At 48.3% G+C, this 12,193-nt stretch overlaps 1 protein-coding gene across 1 annotated transcript in view; it reads right to left on the bottom strand.

Annotated features, from left to right (window-relative positions):
* C2CD3 (C2 domain containing 3 centriole elongation regulator) overlaps nt 1-12,193 on the bottom strand; it is a 220,837-nt gene that overhangs the window by 155,424 nt on the left and 53,220 nt on the right. The window contains exon 11 of the mRNA XM_082245743.1: nt 9,653-9,762. Within this exon, the coding sequence (XP_082101869.1) occupies nt 9,653-9,762 (110 nt within the window). The remainder of the gene's footprint in view (nt 1-9,652; nt 9,763-12,193) is intronic.

The raw sequence follows: 12,193 nt of genomic DNA, 5'->3' as shown, positions 1-12,193 counted from the left end.
TAGGTTCATTCTTCTTCCTCATGAATGTACACATAGCACCCCATACTGACAGAAAAACACAGAATTGTTGACATTGTTGCAGATTTATTAAAAAAGAAAAACTGAAATATCACATGGTCCTAAGTATTCAGACCCTTTGCTGTGACACTCATATATTTAACTCAGGTGCTTTCCATTTCTTCTGATCATCCTTGAGATGGTTCTACACCTTCATTTTAGTCCAGCTGTGTTTGATTATACTGATTGGACTTAATTAGGAAAGCCACACACCTGTCTATATAAGACCTTCCAGATCACAATGCATGTCAGAGCAAATGAGAATCATGAGGTCAAAAGGAACTGCCTGAAGAGCTCAGAGACAGAATTGTGGCAAGGCACAGATCTGGCCAAGGTCACAAAAAGATTTCTGCTGCACTTAAGGTTCCTAAGAGCACAGTGGCCTCCATAATCCTCAAATGGAAGACATTTGGGAAGACCAGAACCCTTCCTAGAGCTGGCCGTCCGGCCAAACTGAGCTATCGGGGGGAGAAGAGCCTTGGTGAGAGAGGTAAAGAAGAACCCAAAGATCACTGTGGCTGAGCTCCAGAGATGCAGTCAGGAGATGGGAGAAAGTTGTAGAAAGTCATCACTGCAGCCCTCCACCAGTCGGGGCTTTATGGCAGAGTGGCCCGACGGAAGCCTCTCCTCAGTGTAAGACACATGAAAGCCTGCATGGAGTTTGCTAAAAAACACCTGAAGGACTCCAAGATGGTGAGAAATAAGATTCTCTGGTCTGATGAGACCAAAATAGAACTTTTTGGCCTTAATTCTAAGCGGTATGTGTGGAGAAAACCAGGCACTGCTCATCACCTGTCCAATACAGTCCCAACAGTGAAGCATGGTGGTGGCAGCATCATGCTGTGGGGGTGTTTTTCAGCTGCAGGGACAGGACGACTGGTTGCAATCGAGGGAAAGATGAATGCGGCCAAGTACAGGGATATCCTGGACAAAAACCTTCTCCAGAGTGCTCTGGACCTCAGACTGGGCCGAAGGTTTACCTTCCAACAAGACAATGACTAAGCACACAGCTAAAATAACGAAGGAGTGGCTTCACAACAACTCCGTGACTGTTCTTGAATGGCCCAGCCAGAGCCCTGACTTAAACCCAATTGAGCATCTCTGGAGAGACCTAAAAATGGCTGTCCACCAACGTTTACCATCCAACCTGACAGAACTGGAGAGGATCTGCAAGGAGGAATGGCAGAGGATCCCCAAATCCAGGTGTGCAAGACTTGTTGCATCTTTCCCAAAAAGACTCCTGGCTGTATTAGATCAAAAGGGGGCTTCTACTAAATACTGAGCAAAGGGTCTGAATACTTAGGACCATGTGATATTTCAGTTTTTCTTTTTTAATAAATCTGCAACAATGTCAACAATTCTGTGTTTTTCTGTCAGTATGGGGTGCTATGTGTACATTCATGAGGAAGAAGAATGAACCTAAATGATTTTAGCAAATGGCTGCAATATAACAAAGAGTGAAAAATTTAAGGGGGTCTGAATACTTTCCGTACCCACTGTATGTTTGATACAGCACCATTGGTCATCCACTGTTTCGTGAAACTCCTCGGGACAAGGAAAAACCTGACCCGATTTTTGGGCTTTGCGGTCCCGAAGGAAACACGCTTACCCGACGGGGGACTCATCATTCTTAACAGGACTGATAAGTGCGTCAACCGCAGCGCGGTCCCGCGCTGACCCAGAAGATAAATCCTCCTCCACATCCGACTGAGAGGACAGTGACCCCTCAGGGGGGACGTTGTCCATGGCAACCAAATCTGGTTCTGAATCAGAAGACTGAGAGGGCATAGGCTGTTTTTTAGAAACCCGGTCAGACATCAGCAAAACCACTTTTGACGCTAAAGTCGCAAGAGCAGCAGATAGAGAGACTTATGGAGGCGGATTCAGGAGTACCTGAACCACCCACCAGGTCTGTGGGGAATTTGCTATCCTGGGACTCCATAATAGCAATACACAATTTAAGCGACGCTGGCCCTTTAAATCGGCGATTCCCGCGGCCCCCACCGCAAACCTGCACGCAAATGGAGACCTTGTCCCTTGCTACAGGAATCTGTAAAAATTATTGCTAGCAGGAATCCAGGCCAGAGAAACCAGTAAAATGCCCCCCAAAGTGTGTTACACTTGCCCGTGCTGCTGAGGATCTGAAGGGAAGAAAGGAAGTGACCTCACGCCCCTAGAAGCAAAGCCAGCCCTGAGCCACAAGAAAATGGTTGCCAATAGAAGTCTATGGGAGAAAAGCCCTGGGAAAATGGCCGTTGCCCACAAAGGACATCATGCCCACACTAAAGATGGCGCCCGATCGGCGCCAAAAGGATGACAGAAAATGGCTGCTGCCCACACTGAGACCGAACAGCCTGCCCACACCCAAAATGGCGCCAGCGCGGATTAGCGCTAATTGCGGCCCCAAAACAACATGCACTGGCCCCCACAGAGCACTACAAGCACCCCTGGGATGTAGGAGACCCCCGCACCCCCGCCCCACACCATGGTCAAACCGCGACAGCGCCCCCGCAGGGACAGGGAAGGGACACACAGGGGCCGCACCTACAGCCATGAGGGGGATATCACAGAACCCTTACCTGAACTGTCATCCCCAAACAGAGGGCCCACATACACACCCAGGGGCGGGCTGGGCCGGGGGGCAGGGTGGCAATTTCCCCCCGGGCCGCTCTGATCCCCCCCAGAAAAGGCCGGTCAGTCAGACTCAGTATGGTATGCTGCGTATGCATTATTTTCATTGTACATCAGTGAGGAGTGACTCACACTGGCTGGCCGGCGAATGCTCCAGAGACCGGGTTGCTAGATCACCAGCCGCCTGGCGTCTAGCAACCAGTGACGTCACGGTCTCTCTCTCTCTCCACTCCAGAGGACGTAAGCGAGGCTGAGTGGAGAAGACCTATGCGAGGCGGAGGAGGATCTATTCTTCCTTGTCCTCCGCGCCGCCGCCGATTACTGGCCCCACCCACCTCCGGACCGGCTCCTCCCTCCATCTATCTTCTATTGTGGGGCCGCTGCACAACTTTGTCCTCCGCGCCGCCGCCGATTACTGGCCCCACCCACCTCCGAACCGGCTCCTCCCTCCACCTATCTTCTATTGTGGGGCCGCTCCACAACTTTGTCCTCCGCGCCGCCGCCGATTACTGGCCCCACCCACCTCCGGACCGGCTCCTCCCTCCATCTATCTTCTATTGTGGGGCCGCTGCACAACTTTGTCCTCCGCGCCGCCGCCGATTACTGGCCCCACCCACCTCCGGACCGGCTCCTCCCTCCATCCGTCTTCTATTGTGGGGCCGCTGCACAACTTTGTCCTCCACCGATTACTGGCCCCACCCACCTCCGGACCGGCTCCTCCCTCCATACATCTTTTACTGTGGGGCCGCTGCACAAGAGAAGAGAGGAACTGGTAAATTGTCTGGGAAATTCAATCCAGAATTGGGGACAGCCAGCAGGTGCAGAGCAGATCCACGGCTCCACCATCCAAAGCAGTGCACCTCTCAAGCTGCTGCGGTGAGGAAGTGGTCGGGACTCGGGAGAAGAGAACAGTGAGTAAAAAAATAAAATAAAAGTCATGTGTGTATGGAGCATAATTTTCCTGTACTCTGCTACCCCTGGCACTATATACATATGGATGCAGGGCCAGCCCTACCATGGGTCCCGGTGGGACCATGGGACCAAGGCGGCACTTAGAGAGGGGCCGCCATTTCTCTTCTTCGGCTTTTGCGCAAAAAAAAAAGGTCCGCGGCCGGCCTGACATGCACACTGCGCATGTGCCGCCGCCGCCGCTCGTGAAAGCCCGTAAACGTTCGGCTATTTCCGTGATTAGCCAAACATGTACGGGCTTTCCCGAGCAGCGGCGGCACATGCGCAGTGTGCTTGTCAGGCCGGCCGCAGACGTGTTGGCGCTGGGCGGCACCATTTTTAAATCCTAAGGCGCCTTAGAAAGAGGTAAGTGAGACGCTCCACACAGCCACACTACCATACCTCCAGCCTACCCATCACTGCACCTACTGTTCTGTGTGCCTCTGACTTACTGATCTCATGGTCTTTCTGACCTGCCAGTTGTACCCCCCCTTTCACCATCACTGCACCTACTTCCAACTGTACCCCAGATGTTCCTCAATAATGTGCCTACTGCTAATTGTACCTACCTTTTAGCTTCAATGCATATACTGCCAACTGCACCTCCTGCCAGCTGTTCCCAGGCTACTCCATTACACTTGCTGCCAGCTGCCCCTGACATACACTTCTCTAGTCACTTACCCATCACTGATTCCTGGCTCTTTACTCAAATGCAAGAAATTATTTCCTTATTGTTTTTTGCATGTCTCACTTTCTATATTTTCTAAACTTTTTTTTTTTTTTTTTTTTTTAGGAAAAATATTATTTTATAAACAATATTAAATGATGGAGAATGTAGCTATTTATATTACTTCTGCCTTGCGGCACTGGAATCCATAGTTCGATACTTGGTCAGGACACTGTCTGCATGGCGTTTGCATGTCCTTCCTATGCTTGTGGGGGGATTATTAGTGGGCGCCGGGCGGGCAGTGTTAGGCCTGTACGGCTGTGCCCTTCCAAGTCACCTCAGGGAGCCCCACGCACGCCAATGCAGGTTGGGCATCAGGTCCAAAAGTAACATTTTTCCACACCTAAAGGTCACCTAGATTTTTTTTTTTGTTTTTTTACATTTTATGTGGCAAGTAGCAAAAGTGTATTTGTTCCAGAATTATCAAGGTTGGGGTAGTGAAAGTATCAGTGTGTGTGGTTGGGAAGGGTGGTGGAGGGGGAATTTGCAGGAACAGTTGTGAGAGCAGGCGGAAGGTAATGTTGCAGGGCATTGTGTCTCAAAGGGGGGCAAAAGTTGGGGGACATGGAGATATAGAGTGAGAGCAGAGGAAAGCATGTACAGTCTTGGTGAGAGAAGGGGAACAGAAATGGTGGCAAAGGGGTGGCCCAGCTGTGGTGGTAAGGTAAAGAAAAAAAAAAAAGAGCAGTGATATGTGCAGTGCAGCTTTGAGGGGAGCTGCAGGCTTGGTGGGCGCTAAGGGAAGAAGGGCGCAGACATGGTATATGGTGAGGGAAGGGAGGTGCAGGCTTGGTGGGTGGTAAGTAAAGGGGGCTGCAGGCATGGTAGGTGGTGAGGGAAGGTGGGACTAGGAATGGTCTATAGTGTGGGATGAGGAGTCCAGGCATGGTGGGTGGTGATGGAAAAGGCTGCAGCTGCCATTGTGCGGGGCTGCAGGCATACTACAGAAGATGCAGTGCTGCGGGCATGGTATATGCCCACAGCACTGCATCTCCTGTAGTATGCCCGCATCCCCACATTCTCTTGTACCATGCCCGCAGCACTGCATTTTCCTGTACCATGCCCGCAGACCCGCATTCTCCTGTACCATGCCCGCAGCCCCGCATTCTCCTGTACCATGCCCGCAGCCCCGCATTCTTCTGTACCATGCCCGCAGCCTTGCATTCTCCTGTACCATGCCCGCAGCCTTGCATTCTCCTGTACAATGCCCGCAGCCTTGCATTCTCCTGTACCATGCCCGCAGCCCTGCATTCTCCTGTACCATGCCCACAGCCCCGCATTCTTCTGTACCATGCCCGCAGCCCCACATTCTTCTGTACCATGCCCGCAGCCCTGCATTCTCCTGTACCATGCCTACAGCCCTGCATTCTTCTGTACCATGCCCACAGCCCTGCATTCTCCAGTACCATGCCCGCAGCACTGCATTCTCCTGTACCATGCCTACAGTCCTGAATTCTTCTGTACCATGCCCGCAGCACTGCATTCTCCTGTACCATGCCTGCAGCACTGCATTCTCCTGTACCATGCCAGCAGCCCTGCAGGGCACTGTGGCACTATAGACAGTAGAAAGCCTGGTGCATGTCTTTTCTTACATGTCTTTTCTTACCCTAGTTGTCCCTCATTTTCAAGTCCCAAAGTTGGGATGTATGCCCTTGTACAACCTTGTTTAGCTAATTTGAATGTTTACATTCTATACCAGCTTGAGGCATCTGTCCCAGACATCCCAAGTCTCCTGCGATTTGCGGGAGTCTCCGCCTTTGGCCGGCGGCTCATGGACACCTGCAAGTGCCGTGCAATCTCCCGGCTGCTGTGGGAGACTTAGGATGTCAGTGACAGAGCCGCTGCTTCCTGTATAGTTCCGGCTCTGTCACAGACAGAGTGATAAGAAATGCGCTTCGCCTGTGACAGGAGCCACACAGGAAGCATCGGCTCTGCTCTCTACTGCAGCCGCTGCTTCCTCCAGCAGTACCTGCATGACCAGCATTACCCGCCAGCAGTGCCAGCACTACCCACCAGCATTACCTGCCAGCAGTGCCAGCACTACCCACCAGCACTACCCACCAGCATTACCCGCCAGATGTACCCGCCAGCATTACCCATCAAAACTACCCGCCAGCAGTAACAACCAGCATTACCCACCAGCATTACCCGCCAACACTACCCGCCAGCAGTAACTACAAGCATTACCCGCCAGCAGTAACTGCCAGGATTACCCACCAACACTGCCCGCCAGCAGTAACTGCCATCATTACCCGCCAGCAGTATCCAAACAACAGCATTACCCGCCAGCAGTAATCGCCAGCATTACACGGAGTGCCACCTTCCTGAAATTAGTTTTTTGAGGTTGGGATGCCTGCTGTCCTTGTTGCTATTAAAATTTAATTATGATACCACATTGTATCAAATTTGTCTTGCTATATAACATGAATATCCCTTTTAAAACCAGGTGGGCATGGATGGTGAGTTGATTCGGTGGTTCAATGGGCCACTTGACTGGACTTGCCCCCCAGGCCTAAGGCTGCCAGCCCTCCCCTGTACACACCCCAATAAAGATCGTTCAGAGACAGAGGGGTAGTCATCGTATTCACCGGTCCAGCGAATGTGGGAACCGCTCTACGACAGGAAACCTCCCACCCTGAGTGGGGGTGCCGTCAGCCGAAGGGGACCCTAGCAACACGCGGGCGTACCGCAGTTGAGACATCCCAGCGAAGATTGCAACTTCGCAGGCTCATCCCTGACGCCAGGGACACTGTCGTTTGCGAGGCCTGGGCGTACCAATAACCTGCTAACGCTCTATGGCAGGCTGGGAGTCTGTAAGGTTTTATAACAACCAGTGCGAGGCCCAGCTCTGCAAATGCTGTAGTCTTCTAAAGTCGGACTAACTAAGTAAAAGGAGAAAATAAAAAGCTATCTTTTTAAAAGAAAAACACTTTTGTAGAGAGAAAACATAAAAAAGAAGAAAAAAGCTGAGACCCAAGTCTCAGGCAGGGAAACCCAGCCTACTCCTGAGCTTGGCAGCAGAAAACTGATTAGATAACAGGAAGTAGCTGAGGGATAATGTCTGCGGGACAGCCCCATAGAGGTGTGTCTGGTTAAAAAACCTGTTGTTATTAACTGTTTAATAACTGCCTAGCTTACTCCTTGAGTGCACAGCAATTACCCAATCGTAATGAATTAAGAGCGGTGACGACTGTCAGAGGACGCAAGAGAAAACTGAAGGCATGCTGATGGTAGGAGGGGTTATACCCTGGGCTGGCCTACAGTGAAAGCTCTGTATTCATTAATTAAAATACAAACCTACCTTTGAATGGCTAAGCAGCACTCAACCAACTATTTTGTTCTGGGAGTGGAACAGGAAGTTCCCATCGCACTGCTGGAACACCGTGCTATTTATTGTTACGGAGCTGGAGGTGAAGTGTGAGCTTCAGATGGGCCTTGGTGTCTTGCAGCGATGAGATTCCTCCTGATCTCACTCTGATTGCTCTCCCTGTATGTTGTCCTTGCCGATTCCAGCACAGCAGATGCGATATGAGGAGGCGCTGATTCCCATTTAACAAGCTGGTACCGGGATCAAAAGGTGGATCGCCATTGGACAGTGGAGGATCACTGGTTTGGTTTAAAGCGCTTGACCTTTCCATTAAGGGTACGTGTTTACTACCTAGGGGGGAGCATGGCGGTGTGGTGAAGGCTCTTGGTGGCTGTTTTGGTGAAATTGAAGGAGATTATCCTGGGTCTATTCTACACCATTCCCACTTTGTTCCATTGGAGACTTTTTTTCACCATTGTTTGCATGACCAGCCATAATGAACATTATTGATTAAGTTCACAACTCGTTATAAATACATTCGCCGCTCTTGAAATAAGGGCGTATTAGCGCTGCTAGTGCATATATGGGCTTATGTTTATGTACGCACCTTTTTTAGCTATTTATTGTATGTAGCAAAGGCTACACACAGTTAATAAAACGTGCCCAACAAGTGTACTGATTAGAGCAATAAATAGTTTGTGCGGAGCAACGATTTAAACGGACATTAAACATAGACTTTAATCATTTTTTCTATTTGCCTATGTCTAGCTCTTGTAGGCAGCTGCATATAACCCACATATCTATAATTTACTTTATCCCCGTGTCCTTCATTGGAAACCTTTATATTGCAACTTCCCTTCCTTAATCTGGATTTTCAATAGGAGACTAAGATGGACATGAATGCCATAAACTGATGGGAGCTAAAAGATTTTTAGGGTGACGATTTAGGGAGTTCTCCAATCGCTACCAGGGGTCAGGAAGGAATTATTCCCTCATTGTAGCAAATTGGCTAATGCTTTATGAGGGTATTTTTCGTTCCTCTGGATGCGGCTATGTAACAGCTATCCCACTCCTGTTGCATACTTGACCTATTTAAATTAAATCTTAAATGTATTTATGAATATTGAAAACGTATTTGTAATAGTCTACATGAAAGACTGCACTTAAAGGGAAGTGAAATAAACCTGTGTGTGCTCATGAAGCTCTAAGTATCCAAGTATGATAAGGTGAATCTAAAACAAACAAAATCTTTCTATTCAGGAGAAAGGGAGTCAGTCATTGGACAGAGAAGGTCATTCTGTGGAGGCCTGTCATGTGATTGTTTGATGGGGCTTCCCTTGTCTTGCAAAAACATGGGAAGGCACCATTTCCCCAACGGATTTCCCCCTTCATGAGAAACATATTGGGACCGATATGGAAGACCTGTAACATTTTAGATAGAAAGAAAAACCCCCCTAAAGGGTATGGGATTTTTGAGGCCAAGATAACACCAAATATAAAATTAAAACATATGTTTTAATTTTATATTTGGTATTATCTTGGCCTCAAAAGTCCCATACCCTTTAGGGGGGTTTTTCTTGCTATCCATTTTTCCAGGGATGTCGGCCTTATAACACCTCGCCCTGCTTAGATGAGTGATCTTTTGTAACATTTTAGAAGATTCATCAACCAAATCTGAATAACGCTGCTAATGTTTCTCAGTGTGATGTAAACATAAATAGCTTTCCTGTGCACTCAGGAAGTTACTCTTAACCCAACTGGATCAATGAATACAGGCCCGAACTTCCCACTGTTTGAGCTCTGTCCCTTCCAGCCATCTACACACCAATAGCAGTGTCTAAACAACTTCCAACACTGTTTTTATGGACCAGGAGAGCAGAAATCATAAATGCTGTACACCAGGACAGGCTCGCTTAAATCAACTGAGATGAAGGAGAACACATTACAATACAGAGAACTGATCTCCACTAGTGAGCACTCACCTCCATTTGCAGTCTTGCTGGACACCAGTCGGGTGATCTCAGAGGCCACAGACACCTCTCCCGCTTTGTTTTTGGAGGAGACTGGAAATTGAAACTCCAAAAAGTATGTTCTGCCAGCAGAGAATAAAGAAGAAGTAATCACTATTAAGGACCGGGTATTAGTAGGCTGAAACGATTTTCAACTCTAAAGCCCCGTACACACGTACAGAATGTTGGCCGTAAAATCGGCCATCTTTTGTCCGATGCTGTCCTGTCGGTTGAAAAGTGCCAAAGACTGCCCACGAATTTTATCGGCCAACAACAGCCGACTGCAGAAGTGATATCATGTGATGGTTAACTTTCCGTGTGTTTTTTCTTCTCTGAGCATGCCCAGTCTTGCTAATCAGCTGTTTGTCGGCCGAATTCTGTACTGAGGAACAATCGGCCGTTCTGGTGTTGGCCAACAAAAATTTTAAAGCCTGCACACCAGATTCTGTTCGGCCGAAAAGTCGCAGTCGGTTGTCAGAAGCATCATACTAACAAGCCGAAAATCGGCCGATCGGTCGGTGGCCGAATATTTACGGCTGACAATCGCTACGTGTGTACGGGCCTTAAGGGTCAATTTACAAGCATTGTGTCAGTGAATAGGGTGACCGAGGATTTCAGATCAGTCATAAATTCTCCACTTTCAGACCTTAGATCGGCCTCAATTCCTCCACTTTCACATCTCAGATCAGCCCCAATTCCTCCACTTTCACACCTCAGATCAGCCCCAATTCCTCCACTTTCACACCTCAGATCAGCCCCAATTCCTCCACTTTCACACCTCAGATCAGCCCCAATTCCTCCACTGTCAGAAAGGCAGGGAGTTTACATTCATACCTGCTGCAGCTGGCATTCCAATAAGAGAAACAAGAGGGTAGGTAGGTGGGCTTGTTCACATAATGACCTCAGCAACCGCAGGTGAGCTTGCTCTGGTAGATGGAGGGCTGAAAATTTCAATGACATCAGGCAGGCCTCTAAAAAGTCCTGGAGGTGGGTGGGCCATGAAAACAGAAGGGCAGGCCAAGCTTTGTTCAATGCAACCTAGTGAGCTGTCAAGTACAGCCCATGGCAGCTGTGTTGTAAAGTGAGCAAGGAGAATTCTCTGACAGTCCACCAGGCTAGTCTGTGCCTGAACATATTGCCAGTGGCCATCCTCCTGGTGCCACTGAAAAGGACATTGCATGTCCACACAATTTCTGTTGCATTGCAGGTCGGTAGCCAGACCTGAACCTAGTGGCTCTCCCCCAATTTTTGTTGACATCGTGTCCACTGTAGCATTTGCATTTTGCAGAGCAGGTTAGGGAATGGCCATAGAGGGATTACATTGATGCAGTTGGCCAGCTTAAACATGCATTGCAATATGTGTGAATTAAAAAATCCCTGCTTGGCACCGGTGCCTTAGGTTGCCCATTTCTGGAGTGTAACAAGCAGGTGACACAGGAATCGCAAAACTGCACATGTGACTAGTAGTATCACTATGCTGCCTGTACCATGTAGAATTACATAGGTGGATTTTAGCACAGACATATTTTAATTCTATTGTATTGCAGGTCAGTGACCAGACCTAAGTCTATAGCTCTCCTACAACTGTGTCTTATTTATTTGCTCCTTATTAGCACTATATCCACTGAAGTATGGTATTCGCAAATAAGAAATTTGCATTTTTCAGTGTATAGTAAGGACTGGCCAGAGAGGGATTACTTTGACGCAGTTGGTTGGCTTAAACGTGTATTGCAATGCATGTGAACCCAAAATGTGTGTCTGCTTCTTGTTTCTGTCCTTATTATCATGTGTCCCTTCCTGTCCTCAGAGCCATTTAGAAAGTGAGGCAGATCTCACCAGTGAGGACACAAAGCAGTAAAATACCACAGGAACAAATATTTTCACTCTTATCGTTATTTTGTCCTTGATGGCGAGATTCCCTTCATTTTTATCTAGGTAACCACACAGGAAGTAAGGGCTTAACTCTCCAACACTCTCCATTAAAGGATAAGTTCATCTTTGGGAACATGTTACATGTTCTACCCATTTTTAGGGTGGAACATGTAACATGTTCCCACTGCTGTAGGCTCTCCTTGACGCGCTGTCTCTAGTGACAGCAAGCCGGAGTCTTTCTCACATGTTTTAAACAAGACCTGGCTCACTCACCCGGCCACGTCATTCATTTACAGAGTTTTATGAATAGGAGAACTACAAGTACCGGCAGCCTTTGCAGCTGTTAGCTTGTAGTTCTCAATGAACTACCAGGGCACTGTTGAGTGCTCAGTTAATCCATTGTTTCTTCCTGTCATTGTGTAACTGCCCGCTCATACGAGGTACAAGCAAACAGCTTACACTGACAGTCTGCAGGAGTCCTGCACACGCAGGTGCAATACTTTGCAGGCTCCTAGTAAAATAATAAATGCACATTTTTTATCTGCTAAAAGATGCGCATTTAAATATCCCCCAAAAATTTGAAAAGCAGGCTTTTTATGCTTTATTAACTTTGTGAATTTGAATGTTTATCATGTGACAGGA

The sequence above is a fragment of the Pelophylax lessonae genome (assembly GCF_965119305.1).
Source record: "Pelophylax lessonae genome assembly, chromosome: 2".
Taxonomy (NCBI): Eukaryota; Metazoa; Chordata; class Amphibia; order Anura; family Ranidae; genus Pelophylax; species Pelophylax lessonae.
Note: the sequence above shows the minus strand (reverse complement) of the source record. Positions and strands in the feature narration are given on the sequence as shown.